At 46.7% G+C, this 18,958-nt stretch overlaps 2 protein-coding genes across 2 annotated transcripts; one reads left to right on the top strand and one right to left on the bottom strand.

The window, feature by feature from the left end:
* Window positions 1-12,721: 12,721 nt before the first annotated feature.
* ZNF593 (zinc finger protein 593) lies at window positions 12,722-13,419 on the bottom strand. The gene is made up of 3 exons (XM_007935764.1): window positions 13,220-13,419; window positions 12,958-13,020; window positions 12,722-12,863 (listed from the first exon to the last, which is right to left on the bottom strand). Exons 1-3 carry the CDS (start codon window positions 13,417-13,419, stop codon window positions 12,722-12,724), a joined length of 405 nt encoding a protein of 134 aa, XP_007933955.1.
* Window positions 13,420-15,147: 1,728 nt separating this feature from the next.
* Window positions 15,148-18,509, top strand: CUNH1orf232 (chromosome unknown C1orf232 homolog). The gene is made up of 4 exons (XM_042780281.1): window positions 15,148-15,231; window positions 16,558-16,641; window positions 16,763-16,860; window positions 18,215-18,509. The coding sequence occupies exons 1-4, from the start codon at window positions 15,148-15,150 to the stop codon at window positions 18,507-18,509; spliced, it is 561 nt and encodes a 186-aa protein (XP_042636215.1).
* Window positions 18,510-18,958: the final 449 nt, after the last annotated feature.

Raw genomic sequence — 18,958 nt, 5'->3', positions numbered from 1 at the left:
GCTGCCGAGGCAGTATCACTACGGAAGTCGATTGCCCAACCTTGCTTCTGAGGAGTGGCTGGTGGGTTTGAACCGCCAGCTTTCTGGTTAGCAGTCAAGTGCCTTAGGCACTACGCTACCAGAGCTCCCCAAAATATTTGCACACACAAATTTATGATTAACAATATGTTTATTAACATTAAATAACAAGGTTGGCAAATGGAAATTAAATTTTTCTGAAGGCTGTTGTTCAGCTTGAAGATCGTTATATGGCGGGGTGGGCTTTGACTCACCTCTTCCCACACACTGATCAGCAGACAACTGAAGAGAGGAGTGCAGGAAAGTAATGCCAAAGCTTGGGTCACTGGTGTGAAAACAAGCTAATTCCCCATTTAGTCACTGAACCACCACCGGGTACAGAGCCAGCTACATGACAGGAGTATCTGAAACAAAGAGTGCAATCAGGGGCGATTTAGCAGTGGGTTAATGATGACCATTACTTCAAAGTGGTAATGAACATAAATGACATTTTGAGATACTTGTAGGAACTACAGTTAGATATTTTCATATTTGTGATTTCTAGTGGTTACAAAGTCACAGATACTAATACTTTAACCCATAATCAAAGGAAATGGTAATTTCTGGTAGAAGTTAGTGAGTATAAAGATAGAATTGTTTTCCCCTCCAAGTTTATGGACCCCCTGAATTCCTCATTTCAGTCCGATCCCTCATCTTAGAACTCACCGCCCCTGTCAGTTTGTCATACTGTGTGGCTTGCATGTTATTCTGAGGCTGGAAGCTATGCCCCCAGTATTTCAAATGCCAGCAGAGTCATGCATGGTGGACAGGTTTCAGCAGAGTTTCCAGGCTAAGACTAGAGAGAAAAGCCTGGTGATCTACTTCAGAAAAGTAGTCAATGAAAATGTTATGAATCACAGAAGAACACTGTCTGGCATGCTTGCTTTGGACATGACATCAGGAGCAATCAATCGCTAGAGGAGGAGGACATCATGTTTGAAGTAGAGGGCCATGGGGGACCTTGGTGAGATGGACTGGCACTGTAGCCAGAACAATGGACTCAGATCAGATATGCTGGTGACTGTGAAGGTGATGCAGGATGAGGCAGCATTTTGTTCTGTTGTACATAAGGTTGCCAGCAGTTGGAGGTGACTTGATGGTAGATAACAACAATTCTTAGAACAATGTTTGACATACACTAAGTTTTTGCAGTTATACCAGCATCATCCCAGGCCAGGGACTCCCAGGAACCATGGAATCAGAAGGAATCAGTTCTACCCTTACTTGCTGTGTGACTGGGCCCAACCCCTACGCCTCTCTGAACCTGTTTCTTCCTCTCTAAAAGGGGATACCTATATCTTGGGCCTGTGAGAACAATACCTACTGGATCCTGTGGCTACAAATGCTTTGAAATTTGTGATATGGGGTTGTTGTTGATTGTGGTTGAGTTGATTCTGACTCTGGGAACCCCATATTTGCACAGTAAAACTGCTCCATAGTTTTCAAGGCTATGACCTTTCAGAAGCATATCACCAAGCCTGCCTTCTAAGTTGCCTTTGGGTGGGTTCAAGCTGCCACTTTGGGCTGGTAGTCGAGCACCTAACTGTACCACGCAGCCACCTGTAATGTGGGGTAGATCTGAGTTAATATTATTGCTTTAATTCTTTGATAGGCCTGGGAGCCTCCAGGTCACCTACTTTGAAATCTGTCCCAGCATCCCCAGCATCAGACCTTCAAAGCTGTCATGTTCTTGCCTGTAACCTGAGAGCTGAAGTCTGAATTTGGCCCACAGACAGCCCACACAGAGTGTGTGTTTTTGTTGTGAACATTTAATAGTTGGTTGATAATAATTTCACATAAAAACTGACATCTCCAGCTTCTCAGGAACTCTGTCACCTCTGGTGACCCTTCCCATCTTCACACATGGCCTTGTCAACAGCTCATGTGGATCAGCGGCTGCTTCCTTTGAGTGAGACTCAAACTCTCTCAAACTCAGCGACCTGGTCTCCTAATTTGTGAGCCAATAGGCTCGTCTGTCAGTTTGTAGTACTGTGGTGGCTTGAATGTTGCTGTGAGACTGGAGGCTATGCCCCTGGTATTTCGAATACCAGCAGGGTCACCCACAGTGGACAGGTTTCAGTGGAGCTTCCAGACTAAGAAGACTTGGAAGAAGGAAGGGGCCATCCACTTCTGAAAAAATTGGCCTGTGAAAACCTTATGAATAGCAGTGAAAAACTGTCTGATATCTGACTGGAAAACTTTATGAATAGACCTGAAACACTGTCTGATAAAGTGCTGGAAGATGAGTCCCCCAGGTTGGAAGAGACACAAAATACAACTGGGGAAGAGCTGCCTCCTCAAAGGAAAGTCAACATGGAGGGAGTAAAGCTTTCGGGACCTCCATTTGTTGATGGGACATGATTCAAAATGGGAAGAAACAGCTGCAAATATTCATTAATAATCAGAACATGGAGTGTAAGAATTATGAATGTAGGAAAACTGGAAGTTGTCAAAAATGAAATGGAATACAGAAAGATCAATATCCTAGACATTAGTGAGCTGAAATGGACTGATTTGGGCCATTTTGAATCAGACAATCATATGATCTACTATGCTGGGAATGACAAACTGAAGAGGAATGGTGTGGCATTCATTGTCACAAAGAATGTTTCAAGATCTATCCTGAAGTACAATGTTGTCAGTGATAGGATAATATCCACACATCTACAAGGAAGATCAGTTAATATTACTGTTATTCATATTAACACACCAACCACCAAAGCAAAACACAAGGAAAGTGAAGATTTTTACCAACTTGCAATCAAGATTTATTAATTATTACTGGTGATTGGAATGCAAAAGTTGGAAACAGAATCACTGGTAGTTGAAAAATATGGCCTTGGTAGTAGAAATGACGCTGGAGATCACATGATAGAATTTTGCAATACTAACGACTTATTCATTTCAAATACCTTTTTTTAAACAATGTAAATGACAGCTATACAAATGGACCTTGCCAGATGGAATATACGAGAATCAGGTCGACTACATCTGTGGAATGAGGTAATGGAGAAACTCAGTATCTTCAGCCAAGACAAGGCCAGGAGCTGACTGGAACAGACCATCAACTGTTCATATGGAAGTTCAAGTTGAAGCTGAAGACAATTAAAGCAAGTCCACGAGAGCCAAAATATGAGTTTGATTATATCCCACCTGAATTTAGAGACCATATGAGGAATAGATTTGATGCATTGAACACTAATAATAAAAAATCAAACAAATTGTGGGATGACATCAAGAACATCATACATGAAAAAAGCAAATCAAAAACAAAACAAAACAAAAACCCACTGCAGTCTGAGTCGATTCTGACTCATCGCGACTCCCATTTGGTTTCTGAGGTAGTAAATCTCTATGGGAGTAGATTGCCCAGTCTTGCTTCTGTGGAGTGGCTGGTGGGTTTGAACCACCAACCTTCTGGTTAGTAGTCAGATGCCGTAGCCACAGTGCTACCAGAGCTCCTTGAAAAAAGCAAAACGTCATTAAAAAGACAAGAAAGGAAGAAAAGACCAAAATGGATGTCAGAAGAGACTCTGAAACTTGTTCCTGAATGGAGAGTAGCTAAAGTAAATGGAAGAAATGACAAAATAAAAGAGATGAACAGAAGATCTTAAAAAACAGCTAAGAAGATAAAGTCAATTATTATATGACATGTATGAAGACCTGGAGTTAGAAAACCAAAAGGGAAGAACATGCTCAGCATTTCTCAAGCTAAAAGAACTGAAGAAACAATTCAAACCTCAAGTTGCAATACTGAAAGACTCTATGGGCAAAATATTGAATGATGCAGGAAGCATCAAAAAAAGATGGAAGGAATACAGAGTCACTGTACAAAAAAGAACTGGTTGATTTCATATATTTGAGAAGGTGGCATACGATAAAGAACCAATAGTAATGAAGGAATAAGTTGAAGCTGCACTGAAAGAACTGGCAAAAAACAAGGCTCCAAGAATTGACAGGATACCCACTGAGATGCTTCAACAAATGGATGTTGTACTAAAGGCACTTACTCATCTATGCCAAGAAATTTGGAAAACAATTGCCTGGCCAACTGACTGGAAGAGATTCATATTTGTACCCATTCCAAAAAACAGTGATCCAACAGAATGTGAAAATTATCAAACAATATCATCAACATCACACAAAGTAAAATTTCAGTGAAGATAATTAAAGAATGGTTGCAGCAGTATATTGACAGGTAACTTCCAGAAATGCAAGCTGAATTCAGAAAAGGATGTGGAATGAGGGATATCATTGCTGATGTCAGATGGATCTCGTTTGAAAGCAAGTATTGGAAAGATGTTGACTTGTGTTTGATTGACTATGCAAAAGCATTTGACTGTTTGGATCATAACAAATCATGGATAACATTGAAAAGAATGGGAATTCCATAATACTTAATTGTGCTCATGAGGAACCTGTACATAGACCAGAAGGCTGTAATTCGAACAGAACAAGGGGATACTGCATAGTTTAAAATCAGGAAGGGAGTATATCAGGGTTGTATCCTTTTACCAAACTTATTCAGTATGAATACTGAGCAAATAATCTGAGACACTGGATTACATGAAGAAGAATGCAGCATCAGGATTGGAGGAAGACTAATTAACAACCTGTGATATGCAGATGACACAACCTTGCTTGCTCATAGTGAAGATGACTTGAAGCACTTACTGATGAAGATTAAAGACTACAGTCAGCAGTATAAACATATACACTCAACATAGAGAAAACAGAGACTGAAACTATTCCCCTTGCAAACAGCTACCAGACAAGGGTGCCCTGTGTCACCACTTCTACTCAGTATTGTATTGGAAGTCCTAGGCAGGGTAATAAGGCAAGAAAGGGAAATAAAAGGCATCCAAATTGGTAAGGAAGAAGTAAAATTATCCTTATTTGCAGATGATATGATCCTATATTATATATAGAAAAACCAAGAGATGCAGCAAGAAAACCACTGGAACTAATTGAGAGATTTAGCAGTGGCTGGATACAAGATCGAATACAAAAATCAGTTGGATTCCTCTACACCAGGAAATAGATTGCTGAAAATGAAATAAGGAAATCAATACCCATTTATAATATTGCTGTTGTTGTTAGGTACTGTCAAGTTGACTCCAACTCATAGTGACCCTATGTACGACAGAATGAAACACTGCCCAGTCCTGTGCCAGCCTCACAATACTTGTTATATCTGAGCCTATCATTGCAGCCACTGTGTCAATCCATCTCTTTGAGGACTTTCCCTTTTTCATTGACCCTCCACTTTACCAAGCATGATATCTTCTCCAGGGAATGGCCTCTTCTGACGACACGACCAAAGCAGGTGAGACGAAGTCTGGCCATTCTTGTTTTCAAGGATCATTCCAGCTGCACTTCTTCCAGGACAGATTTGTTGGTTCATTTGGCAGTCCATGGTACTTTCAGTATTCTTCGCCAACACCACAACTCAAAAGCATCAACTCTTCTTTGGTCTTCCTTATTCATTGTCCAGCTCTCACATGTGTATGAGGCAATTGAAAATACCATGGCTTGGGTTAGGCACAACTTAATCTTCAAAGAGACATCTTTGCTCTTCACTTTAAAGAGGTCTTTTGCAGCAGATTTGCCCAGTGCAATATGTCATCTGATTTCTTGACTGCTGCTTCCATTGGTGTGGGTTGTGGAACCAAGCAATATGACATCTTTGACAACTTCCATATTTTCTCCATTTATCGTGATGCTGCTTATTGGCCTACTTTGAGGATTTTTTGTTTTATGTTGAGATGTAATCCATACTGCAGACTATAGTCTTTAATCTTCATCACTAAGTGCTTCAAGTCATCCTCACTTTCAGCAAGCAAAATTGTGTCATCCATATCGCAGGTGAACGAGTCTTCCTCCAGTACTGATGCCACACTCTTCTTCATATAGTCCAGCTTCTCAGATTATTTGCTCATCATACAGATTGAATAAGTATGGTGAAAGGATACAACCCTGATGCACTCCCTTCCTGATTTTAAACCATGCAGCATCCCCTTGTTTTGTTTGAATGATAGCCTCCTGGTCTGTGTATAGGTTTCTCATGAGCACAATTAAGTATTCTGGAATTCCCAGTCTTCTCAACGTTATCCATAATTTGTTATGATCCACACAACTGAATGCTTTTGCAGAGTCAATACAACACAAGTAAACATCTTTCTGGTATTCTTTACTTTCAGCCAAGATCCATCTGGCATCACCATTTATTATACCTACCCCAAAAACTAAAACACTTGGGAATAAATCTTACCAAGGACCAAAAGACCTATACAAAGAAAACTACAAAACATTACTTCATGAAACCATGAGATCTACATAAATAGAAGAAGATACCATGCTCCTGGATAGGAAGAGTGAACATTGCAAAAATGTCAATACTACCCAAAACAATGCAATCCCAATCCAGATCCCATCAACATTCTTTGGGGTTATGGAAAAACCAATCACTAACTCTATATGGAAAGGAAAGAGACTTTGGATAAGCAAAGCACTGCCGAAGAACAAAGTAGGTCTCCTGCTCCCAGATCTCAAAACCTACTATACAGCCACAGTAGTCAAAACAGCCTGGTATTGTTACAACAACAGACATATAGACCAGTGGAATAGAATTAAGAACCCAGAAATAGATCCATCAACCTATAGTCAGCTGATCTTTGACAAAAGGCCAAAATCCAGTAAATGGGGAAGAGATAGTCTCTTTAACAAATGGTGCGGGCAAAACTGGTTATTCATTTATAGAAAAATGAAACAAGATCCATACCTCACACCATACACAAAAACTAACTTCAGATGAATTGATGACTTAAATGTAAAACCTAAAACTATAAAGTTCATTAAGGAAAAAAATAGGGGCAAACTTAAGGGCCCTAATTTATGACATAAATAGACTATCAAACATAACCCAAAATGCACAAACAGCAGAAGATAAACTAGATAATTGGGATCTCCTAAAACTTAAATTTTAATGTGTTTCAAAAGACTTCTCCAAAAGAGTAAAAAAAGAACCTACAGGTTGGGAAAAAATATTTGGCAATGACATATCTGACAAGGGACTTATCTTTAAAATTTATAGAAAACTCCAACACCTCAACATCAAAAAGACAAACAATCCAATTGAAAAATGGCCAGAAGACAAGTAGACACTTCATCAAAGAAGACAGTCAGGCGGCCAACAAACACATGAAGAAATGTTTGTGATCATTAGTCATGAAAGAAATGCAAATTATTATCAACAGTGAAATACCATCTCACCCCAGCACTAATAGCAAAGTTCAGCAAGACAGAAAATAACAAATGTGGGTGAGGATGCGGAGAGATTGGGACTTTCACACACTGCTGGTGGGATTGTAAAATAAAACAACCACTGTGGAAATCAATATGGCAATTCCTTACAAAGTTGGAATTAGAACTACCATTTGATCCAGCAATCTCATTACTAGGTATATATCCTAAAGAAGTGAGAGCCAGGACACGAACAGATATATGCACACTCATGTTCACTGCAGCACTATTTACAATAGCAAAGAGATGGAAACAATCTAAGTATCCATCAACAGAAGAATGGATAACCAAATTATAGCACATACAGACAATGGAATACTAGGCAACACTGAAGAATAATGTAGAATTGGTGAAACACCACATAATGTGGATGAACTTGGAGGATATTATGCTGAGTGGAATAAGTCTATTGCAAAAGGATAAATATTGTATTAGTTTACTATTGTAAAAAGTCAAAATGAAAAAAACAAACTCATTGCCCTCAGAGTCAGTTCCGACTCATAGCAACCCCTCCTTGGGTTTCTGAGGCTGTATACGGAAGTAGATTGCCCAGTCTTCCTTTCTGAGGAGTGGCTGATAAAAAAAAAAAAGGAAAAGTTTACATATGGAAGGAAACTTTCTCTTTTGGTTACCAGGGATGGGAGGGCAGAGGAGAGAACACTGCTAGATAAGTAGAGACAAGTATTGATTTGGGTGAAGGGAAGGGAAATGTACTAAAAGCGAGTGATCAGCACAGTGGCCCTGAGGAAGAGGAAGACACAGAGAGGTACACAAGAGTACAGACAACAAAGACAAACCCTTTTACATGTACAGTACTGCACTGTCAGTGATAACAAACATTAATCTGTATACAAATAGATGGGTAGACAGGCTGAATGATCAGGTCTGTCTAGGCAAAAGGGAATATACTCATGACTGTATATAAGATTAAAAAATAAACTAAACTCACTGCCATCCAGTCAGATCCGACTCATATAGCAACCCCTCCATGGTGGTATCATTATGAAAATAGATTGCCCAACCTTCCTTCCAAGGAGTGGCTGGTGGGTTTGAACCACCAGCCTTCTGGTTAACAGTCAAATGTCTCAAGCACTATGCCACCAGAGCTCCTATATATAAGATTGGCAGATGACATTTCTGAATACAAATTTGTATGTGCTGTAAGAATGTCCAAATATATAATAGAGCTAACAAGGGGCAAAGTTTTAATAACTTCTTGGCCATAGCCAACCACCATAAGGGAGCACATAGTTGGACCTGTGGGCTCGGGACCATGGTTGCAGAGGACATCAAGCTCAACTGGCATAACACACTACACAAAAACAATGCTCTACATCCTACTTTGGTGAGGAGTGACTGGAGTCTTAAAAGCTTGTAAGTGGCCATATAGATGCAACAATGGATCTCTCCCCCTCCAGAGCAAAGAAGAATGAAGAAAACCAAAGACACATAAGAACAATTAGTCCAAGGGACTAGCAGACCATGTGATCCTCAACCTATATGACTATGAGACCAGAAGAACTAGATGGTGCCCGGCTACCACTGTCAACAACTCGGAAACGGATCAGTGCAGGAGAACCTGGATAGCGTAGGAGAACAACGTAGAACAAAACTAAAAAAAAAACCAAAAAAAAAAAAAACAGGTTTACTGGTCTGATAGAGCCTGGGGAGACACCCGAGACTATGGCTCCTAATTATCCTTCAGGTCTGGAATTGAACTCATTCCTGTGGTTGCCAGCCAAACAATAGACAGGCATGTAGGATTAACATTACATCAGGTGATACACTCCTTAGAATGAGCAATCATGGGAGAACAGAAGGGCAGTGTTTGCACAGGGAGATAGTTCAGGAGCAGGACTCCATACAAAAGGACACAGGGAAGAGGTAACTACAGGGAGGAAGTGGGAAGAGAGCTGTTACATTGTGGGGAACTGCAGTCAATGTCATAAAACAAGATGTATGAACAGCTGTGTGGAAAATGAAACTAAATTTTCACTCAAATCACAATAATAATAAAAATATATATATATAAAGAAAACAAAAATCCTGACAACTGGACCAATAAGCAGCATCATGATAATTGGAGAAAAGATTGAAGTTGTCAAAGATTTCATATAACTTGGATCCACAATCAACACCAATGAAAGTAGCAATCAAGACAACATCATACACTGGGCAAATCTGCTGCAAAAGACCTCTTTTGAAGAGCAAAGATGTCACTTTGAAGACTAAGGTGCACTTAATCCAAGCCATGGTATTTTCAATGGTCTCATATGCATAAAAGCTGGACAATGAATAAGTTAGACCGAAGAATTGATGGTTTGGAGTTGTAGCGTGGGCAAATACTGAAAATACCATAGACTGACAGAAGAATGAACAAATCTGTCCTGGAGGAAGTGCAGCTGGAATGCTCTTTGGAAGCAAGAATGGCCAGACTTTGACCTACTTTGGTCATGCTGTCAGAAGGGACCATTCCCTGGAGGAAAATACCATGCGTGGTAAAGTGGAGAGTCAGAAAAAAAGGGAAAGACCCTCAATAAGACAGATTGACATAGTGGCTGCAATGATAGGCTCAGGTATGGCAAGGTTTGTGAGGACGGTGCACGACCCAGCAGTGTTCCATCCTGTTGGAAATAGGGCTGCTGTGAGTTGGAGCCAACTTGACCCCTGGTAACAGGCTCCACGTTTGCAAGACCCCCTCACTTATGGCTTCATCCTCCACTTCACATCTTTGCGCCTTGTACTCTGTGTCCCTCAAACACTCCTCTGAGCCGTGTCCTGTAACATTCTTCCCTCTTTGTACAACAGCCTCCCTGCAGCATTTTGGGGAAGCCCAATACATTCTAATAGAGCCTTTACCACAGTGTTTGGTAGACCTAGATCTATCTCCTCCACCCTGACTTCATCAAAACCTACCAGGCTGGCATCAGATACCGAGATGAGAACTCAGTCAGCCCCTGCCCTCCCTGAACTCACGATCCTGTAGGGGGAGACAAAAGAATTCACCACTGCTTATTCATACCGACTATCCCCCCAAAATGGTTGGGGGCCTAGCAAGCGCAATAGTGCCTTCACTCTGCCACCAGCACCTGGTGGTGCCAGGCACTTAGTAAATGGCAACTTCCATTTTAAAGGGTCTTATGAATTTGTAGAAGTTACACACATTTGCTGTTATGTGCCGTCAAGTCAAACCCGACTCATAGCGACCCCTCCTTGGGCTTCCAAGGCAGTATCACTACGGAAGTAGGATTGCCCAACCTTCCTTCCGAGGAGTGGCTGGTGGGTTTGAACCGCCAGCCGTCTGGTTAGCAGGCAAGTGTCTTAGCCACTATGCTACCAGAGCTCCCACATTTGCTGTAAACATGTTAAATGTAACAGAATGGTATTAAGTGAAAGCAGGAATGCCCTTTACCCAGCATGCTTCCATCTTGCTCCCTAGAGGGGCCCACTGTTTTCCGGGTGTCCTTCCATTTTATATCTGTGCTGATACTCTACATAGTGTTCTGCAAATGTTTTTTTTATTTTATGAGATGAAATCGATATCAAATGAAATAATAAAGTGCTTAGGACAATGCCCAGCTCAGTCAGCTACTATTTTCTTAAATAGCACAGATCACTCTCTTAAGCAGTACATACAGATCTTCTCATTTTTGGTTGCATAATATCCCTAACATGAATGAGGCATAAGCTAGTCAGTCATTCAGCTACTATTAGACGCTAAGGCCATTTTCAGATTTTCACTACTGAACAGAATGCTGCAAATAAACACTTGTGTGTCTTTGGTCAGTCGTATATTTGTAGGATAGACTCCTAGAAGTGAAATTCCTGGGGCAAAGGTCTATTTTTTTTCATTGAGCCTTCATAACTCCATTGTCCCTACTGTCCCTAAACTGAGGGTAGGGAAAAGATGCAAGTGTCCCTGTTGGGAACTCCATCTTAGGGAGAGGGGTGATTAGTCTAACAAGAGCCATGGAGTGGAAAAGGCATCCAGTCTGGAGTTCATAGCACCCTCCCCCTCCTTTGCTGAGAGTTGATTGGTGGCATCCAATCATCTGAGGTTGGAGAAGGGCCCAGGCCAGGGCTTGGGGAGGCCCCCTCAGTACCTGGTCCAGACCTGGGACTTTTGAATGCTGCTAAGGCCTTGCCTCCCCAGTGGTTGGGGGAGGTGCTGCTGCTCAGGCCTGATGCTGATCTCTCCTGACAGCTGCTCCTGAGCCTGGCAGGGCAGGCAGGGGGGTGGAGGGAAGGGATTGGATTTAAAGGTCCAGCTGCCCCACCCCCTGCTAGACCTGGGTGGGCAGGCACTGGTGAGCATCCTCTGAGGGCATGGGTGCCATGCAAGGGGGAGCTCAGGAATCTCCATACGCTGATTTCCAATCCTTGGCACCATGAACGCTGCTGCTTTTCAAGCCCACCCTCACCCCACAGGTCACCAGGGAGAGTAGTGTCCCTCATCATGCGATTTCGACGCCTCACTCCAGGTTACTTCCGAGTGCTACAGGTAAGTACCCCCAACCATTGGCTTCTAGCACCACTTACTCCATTCTCTCTCCCCACGGCAGGGTGACACCCCCCACAGCCAGGATGGCACGTTCCCCGCTGCCTGAGCAGCCGGGGCCCAGATGGGCAGTGAAGCGAGAGGGATCGGGGCGGAATCTCCCTGAGGCAGTGATGGCATCCATTTGTCTTCATCCAGCTGCACCTTCTTAGCTCTTTCCCTCCCTCCACCTTCCCAGAAGTCTCACACCCCCTAGGCATACCCTCTGTGCACTCCCAGATGCAGGTAACTGGAGAGCTGAAGACAGAACCCCGCAGCCCACTGGCTGGGGTGGTGGCTGCACTGCTGGCTGTTCTCGGGCTGGGCGGCTCTTGCTATGCTGTCTGGAAGATGGTGGGGCAGCAACAGCCGCCACAGGCTCCGTGATGAAGTGAGCAGCCTCTCACCCTAGCCCAGAGGTAGGTGACTCAGGGGAGGGACTATAGCCTCCCCCCTTCTTTTCTAGGGGATCAGTCTCTGCCCTCACTGGAAACAGGACAGAATAAACCTGATTCTACCCTTACCTCCCCACTTCACCTGGGCTGTATGGGGGCTTCAGTTCAGATGCAGGACCCTAAAGGGACTGTAGGTATGTAGTTCCAAAGCTGGACAAAGTGGGGCACAGACACCTTGGACCCTGTATATAATACAGGAGTAGGGAAACACAGGGCAGGAGTTTGTCCAGTTCCTTTATTGGAGATGGGCACCCAGAAGAGGCCACCCACTCCCCAAACCCCAGGCCAAAAGATGTCAGCAGTCTCTCTCAGCCTAGCTTTTGCATCACTGTCCGTGGGCAGCTTCTCTGTTCTGTATCCTCAAGCCATGTCAGGTAGATGTATCCATTTCTGGGATGTCGGTGGACACCTCCGTGGGCACTGGCAGTCTCTGGGGGGGTACATAGGAGCCCATGCCCGCTGCCCTCTCTGCCTCTTCCTGACTGTAGGGCTCCACGCTGAGCTGCTTCAGCCTGAGAGGAAGGAGGATAGGAGTTGGGAGCTAACCAATTGCCAAACCTGCCTGCCCAGCACCCAACCATCAATCTTCAGCTTATTCCTCCATACCTTTTCTTGTGGTCTTTGGATCGAAAGTGGGTCCTCAGGTTGGCGGAATCGACGAAGTATCTCCTGTAGAGATGGGGGGAGTGGGGAGAGGAGAGTGAGAAGACAGTGCCCTCCGAATACGCCTATCTCTGACTTCAGTTTGTTTGGAAATCGGAGGCGGGCAGATCCACGGATCCCAAGAAAGGAGACTGCACGCATCCCAGAGCCCCGACCCGCACCGCGGACCCTCTTCCTCTACAGGCCAGGCCCGGCTGGGACTTACGCGCAGGCCAGACACCGATGCAGCCCACCCCCGGGCAGGTCTGGGTCGGGCTCGGTGTCCGGGTCGGAGAGGGGCCGAGCGGGACCCTGGAGACGCAGCTCGCGGTGAATTTCATCCAGGTCGGGCCGCCGCCGCTTGGCCTTCATTTGACGGGCCAGGGAGTGCGCTCGATGCGCACCGGTCCGGCGAGAACGACCCATAGCCAGTGATACTCAGGCCTAGATGGCCTGGGCAGGTTCGGCGGCACATGTGTGGGCCCTTCCGGACCGCTCAATGAGGTTACGCGATACCTGGGGGTGGAACAGGGTTAGCGAGACCGCTTCTGATGACGTCAGTCCCCAGCCAGCAGCTTGAGCGCCCTCAGGCGGCTGTGGACGTAAATGACGCAGGAGACCGGAGCCCGGCTGACAGAGCGTCTTCACCCATGGGTTTGAGACCTTAAGGGTCATCGCCGGGAAGGGGCAGAGGGTGCATGCTGCTTTGGCGCTGATGGGCTGGTCTAGCTTCTCTGCTCCCCCCTGCCTGGCCCAACCTAGCTCAGTGCTATCTTCTACCCGTATCTCCTGTTTCCAAACGTTAGACTCCGTAGGCAATGGGGAGGCATTAATAAATATCTGTGAGGTGAATAAATTAATAAATTAATGAGTGACTGTTTGGATTCTTGCCCTAACAGAGCTTCCTGTTGTTCTCCTGAGATCCCTCCAAACAAAGAAACAAAAATAAACAAACTCACTCTCATCAAATCAATTCCCGCTCACAGTGACCCTTTAGGACAGAGTAGAACTAACTACCTCATCTGGTTTCCAAGGCTATAAATCTTTACAGAAGCAGACTGTCCCATCTTTCTCCTGTGGGAAGAGACCAGTGGATTCAAACTACCAACCTTTTGGTTAGCAGCTGAATGCTTTAACCACTACACACCAGATCTCTCCAGTCCCTGACCAAGCCCTCACCACCTCTCAGGACTCCCTAGTTATCTCCTCTGGTATCCACCCTCCCTACTGGCGCTTCATCCTCTATCCAACCCCAGCCAAATGCATGAGAGGGGGATGCTTCTCACAGTACTCAGGCATCCTGTCAAGAAGGGCCAACTCCTCTCATAAGAAGACGTGCTCAGATAAGCGCATCTTAACATTTGCCTCCCCTCTAGGCCTTGGACTCCCAGAAGTGGGCTGGCTGCAAAGGCAGAGACACAGTCTAGGTGTCACGTGCCAGAGTGGAGAGAAGGCCAAAAGCCTTTCCCCATTCACCAGAGCCTGGTGCCGCCCAGGCTGGCCAGAGCCAGCTTGGTGGGACTGGGCCAGAGGAGCTCAGCAATAATTCAGGGGCTCCAGCTCTTTAGAACCTGTTGCCAGGAAACAAGGAGACAGGCACGTGCATCCCTGGGGAGAGGGAATCAGTTTCCAGCTCAGACAAAGAAATGAAATGTATGCTCAGGGCACCTGCTCGGGGCCTAGGTACCTTCCCCCTCCATGGAGCCTGAGTGGGGACAGTGGGCATGGCCCTACTGAGGGCACAGCTGGCATGGCTGCAGTCATAAAGGGCACCATTGTGGGTTCTGGACCCTAATACTTTACGAATAGAAAGAAGAATTTTTCTGGAGCGATTCCAAGAAGTCAACCTCAAATACTCCTAAGCTCAGAAGAATGCCTTTGGGAGAGAGATGTCTTCATTATTCTTGGCCAATGTGGGTCAAGGAAGGGACTGAAGTGACAGAAACCCTCATCCATCCCACCCCAGACTCCATTGGATTGGGTTTACCAGCTGGGCATTGTGCCAGCAGGGGAGGTTAGTGCATCTTTAATGAAGTCACCTGATCCCTGGGACAGTCTCTTGGTTTCCCTAAGTTCCTGGAGCCAAAGCCACTGGGTGCCCACTGAGCCACCACCTTCCCATGCCTGGGTGCCAGGCCTGTTACCCCTGCAGCCATGAACCAGGCCTTCTGGAAAACCTACAAGTCCAAAGTGCTACAGACTTTGAGTGGGGAATCTGAGGAGGACCTGGCAGAGGAGGTGGGTTGTGTCCAGACTTGCTTCATGGGGTACAGGCAGAGGGGCAGCAGCAATGATAGGTACAAAGAGGAGCAAGGGACAGGTTGTGAGAGAGAGAGAGAGAGGTACAAGTGTGCAGAAGCCATTGGCATATTCAGGGGATGGCATGGTGCAGTGTTAGAAAGCCAGGACACTCAAGACAACTGAGGAGGAAGAGAAGACTTGGGGAGCCTGGGAAGAGCGGTCTCCAAAGATCTCAAGGGCCATTACATGGGAGACATTCTCTTAGGATCAGCGGATAGTAGCCACACAAAGTACATATAAGCTTGACACAACTTTCTAATGGGCAGAGCTTAGCAAAAGTGGGATGGCTTGCTTAACAGATAGTGTCCTCCTTATTACTGGAGGTAGAAGGAGTGGCACTTGTACTCCGAAGGTCACTGTAGCAGTTGATCAGACCCAGAAGCCAAGTATGGACCAAGGCTCTGAAACTGGGCACTGTCCTATGTCTAGAGGTTGTGATGGGTGGTAGTCGTGTAAATAAATGTGGCAGGGGCAGGAACTATTTTTTTTGTGTGTGTAAGGATGTGTGAATATGTCTAGACAGTTTGGTGTTCGAGGCTGAAGTGTCTCTGGCTGGTACTGGGGTTGGCATCTAGCCTGTGTGGAATCCCCAGTAAAGGGATATGTGTGTGTGTGTGTGTGTGTGTGTGAACTGGGTACATGTATTTTTAGACAGAAGTCTATGCCTGAATACCTCTGTGCAGGCATTTTGGATGCAATATGTGGGGAGTGTGTGCATTTGGGCGCATGTGAATATCTATGTCCTGGTGTTCTGGGTGGGTGGAGAGGTTTTGTGGGCTGTGTGTGGGCCTCTGTGAAGCTGTCTGCAGTCATGTAAGTGTGCAAGGACACAGGTATGAATGACATAATTGTGCATGCTAATTACAGGCACCTCACACCACATACATCTACATGTATGTAGTGTGAAGAGCTATAGCCAGGCAGAGGCATGCTCATGTACAAGTGTGTGTCTACATAAGCGTGCATGCCCTTGTCCACGTGTCTTTTGGGGGTGTGTGGATGTGTCTGTGCATTTGTAGGTAGGAGTGTGGATATGTGTGCTCAAGGGTGCCTGCAGGGACTGACAAGACAGGTGCATGCGTGTGACTAGTAGTTTGGTGTAGAGGGATACTTGTATATATTCCCATGTACTTTTGCAGAGGGTGTGAGGTGTACAGGTATGTATTAGTTCCATGGAGTTTGGGGTGCCTGGTTCTGTGTGCCAGGCTTATGAGGGGCATTCCTTTGGGGCCTCTCATGCTGGGTAGGGGTCTTGTGTCCCAGAAGGAGACCCCAGTGTTGGTGGAGTCTGAGACAGCAGAACCGGCTGAAGAGGCCTTCAATCCCATGTCACAGCTGGCCCGCAGGGTGAGTTCTCCCTTCTTCCACCCCAACCTGGTCCTATCCCATGGGGAGCCTGAGAAAGGCTGCTGTAGACCCCTGGGAGGTTGTGCTGGGGCCTTTCCCTGACTCCCAGCCTTCCCTCCAGGTTCAGGGGGTTGGGGTGAAAGGTTGGCTGACGATGTCATCTCTGTTTAACAAAGAAGACGAGGACAAGCTGCTGCCACCGGAGCCCTGTGCAGACCAGTACGTGTGTGTGTGTGTGTGTGTGTGTGTGGGGGGGGTGTTTCTGGGAGGAGCCTAAGCTCCCCTTCCCCCATGTCCTTTCCCTCTGGTCTATCTTTCTGACCCCAGAGGGCTAGGGAGGGGCAACCTCTGGCTGTTTCTCTTTCTCTCAGCAGGAAAAAGGCCAAATCAGCAAATCTGGGAGATTAGGTTAGATCTCAGGAAGAACTTCCCAGCTAGTTGGAACAGGGTTCTAGAAAGTATTTATGGGTTCTCTCTTCTCATCCACTTGGGAGGGAATCTGGGAACAGATGAGAGAAATTCAGGTGTTTGGAACAGAGGATGGTACCGATCAATGGTTCCCAAATATTGGTCTAATCCTCATCCTCCCCGGAGCTGTGACAAACGGAACTTCCCGGGCCCTCCTCCAGAGATTCTGATTCAGAATCTGGGCTGAGGCCCAGAGATTTTCAGTAACTAACTGAGGTCCCTAAGGCACACTAGTTTGGAAACCAGTTTTAGAACGTCCTTTACGCTAGGGAGGGGAGAGGGATCCGGACGAGGGGCTCAGGCTCTGACACATCCCATCTCTGCCTTTCTAATCCATCCATCTCTCTTTCCCCAGCGTTTCCTTTCTTCCTCCCCTACAGTTAGCTCCTCCCCTCTCAGTTCTCCAAGAACTCAGACCTGCAGGCTCCCACCTCAAAGCCTCAGCGCCACTCCTTGACTAGCCTTCCACTTACATCTCCTTGCTAGCTCCCGAGTCCCTCTCTCCTTTAAGCCTCTAATCTAAGCCTTTCTCCTGCTCCCAGGGTCGCTCCACCCGTCTTTCTCCTCCATCATTCCGTGCCTATCCTATCCATGCTTTTCCTCAACCTTCGAACCTGACCCCTCCCCCGTCCCGCCTCTTCCCCCAGGGCTCCACCCCTGCTTTCCCAGAGTCCCACCTCTGGAGTCTGATTCCACCCCTTCCAGGGCGCTTTACGGCCCTACGTCTCTCCCACAACTCCTTGGGCCTCGCCCCTCTCGGAGGGCTCTTTACGGGGCTTCCCTGACCTGGGGCTTTTTGCTCACTTCCTGGTGCCTACACCAAATCCCTATCCCAGCTCTCTCCTCCGGGATCCTGATTCTGAGCCTCTCAAACCTCTCGCCTAATCCCTAACCCTGTCCCACCCGGATCCCTTCTCAGTGTTCTGAGCCTGCCCCTCGCCTCCAGGCCCAGACCTCGTCCTTTTTCTCCCCGGCCCCTGCAGTCACCTGACCCAGCTCTTCAGTCCCAGACCTAGCCCTTTCTCCGTCAGCCCCACTACGTGTCCCTTGATCGCTCCTCTGCTTATTGTTTCCCTCTCGGGGCCTGGATCCGCCTCTCCTGCAGCCCCCTGGCGGCGCGGCCCCCCTCGCAGGCGGCGGCGGCGGCGGAACCGCGCGGACCAGGCTTCTGGGACGCGTTCGCCAGCAGGTGGCAGCAGCAGCAAGCGGCGGCAGCGTCCATGCTGCGCAGCGCAGAGCCCACCCCGGAGCTGGATCCCGAACCCGGGGATAAGGCAGTGGAGGAGGCGGCCGAGCGCCCCGAGCCGCGGGAGCCTGACCCTGAGGCCGGCTTCAAGTGGGGCTTCCTCAGCCACAAACTGGCCGAGATGAGAGCGAAAGCTGCGCCCAAGGGAGACTAGCCGGCCGGCGGAATTGGGCGCCCTCTCCTCCCCAACCCTCATAAATGCCCCTGGCCGAACACCCGGTGTGGCTGCCTACTTTAACCCGGACATCTGGGAAGGCTGCTTTTGGGTGGGTGCGTGGGGGTCCCCGGGCGGGGTCTAGCCGGAGAGGTCTTTACCTCCATCCCGCAAGCATCCCATGACTCATTGCCATCCATCAATTATGACTCCTAGCGACCCTGTAAGACAGAGTAGAACTGCCCCATAGGAATTCCAAGGCTGTGATCTGTACAGAGGCGGACTGCCACATCTTTCTCCCGTGGAGTAGCTGGTGAGTTCCAGCTGCTGACTTTCCAGTTAGCAGCTGAACGCTTAACAACTCTTGTTGTAGGTGCTGTCGGTTTCCACTCATAGCTACCCTGTACTACAACAGAAGGAATCACTGGTCCGGCTCCATCCGCAGAATC

Source organism: Orycteropus afer, unplaced genomic scaffold (genome assembly GCF_000298275.1).
Source record: "Orycteropus afer afer isolate SDZICR_OR568_19922 unplaced genomic scaffold, OryAfe1.0 scaffold00031, whole genome shotgun sequence".
Lineage (NCBI taxonomy): Eukaryota > Metazoa > Chordata > Mammalia > Tubulidentata > Orycteropodidae > Orycteropus > Orycteropus afer.
Note: the sequence above shows the minus strand (reverse complement) of the source record. Positions and strands in the feature narration are given on the sequence as shown.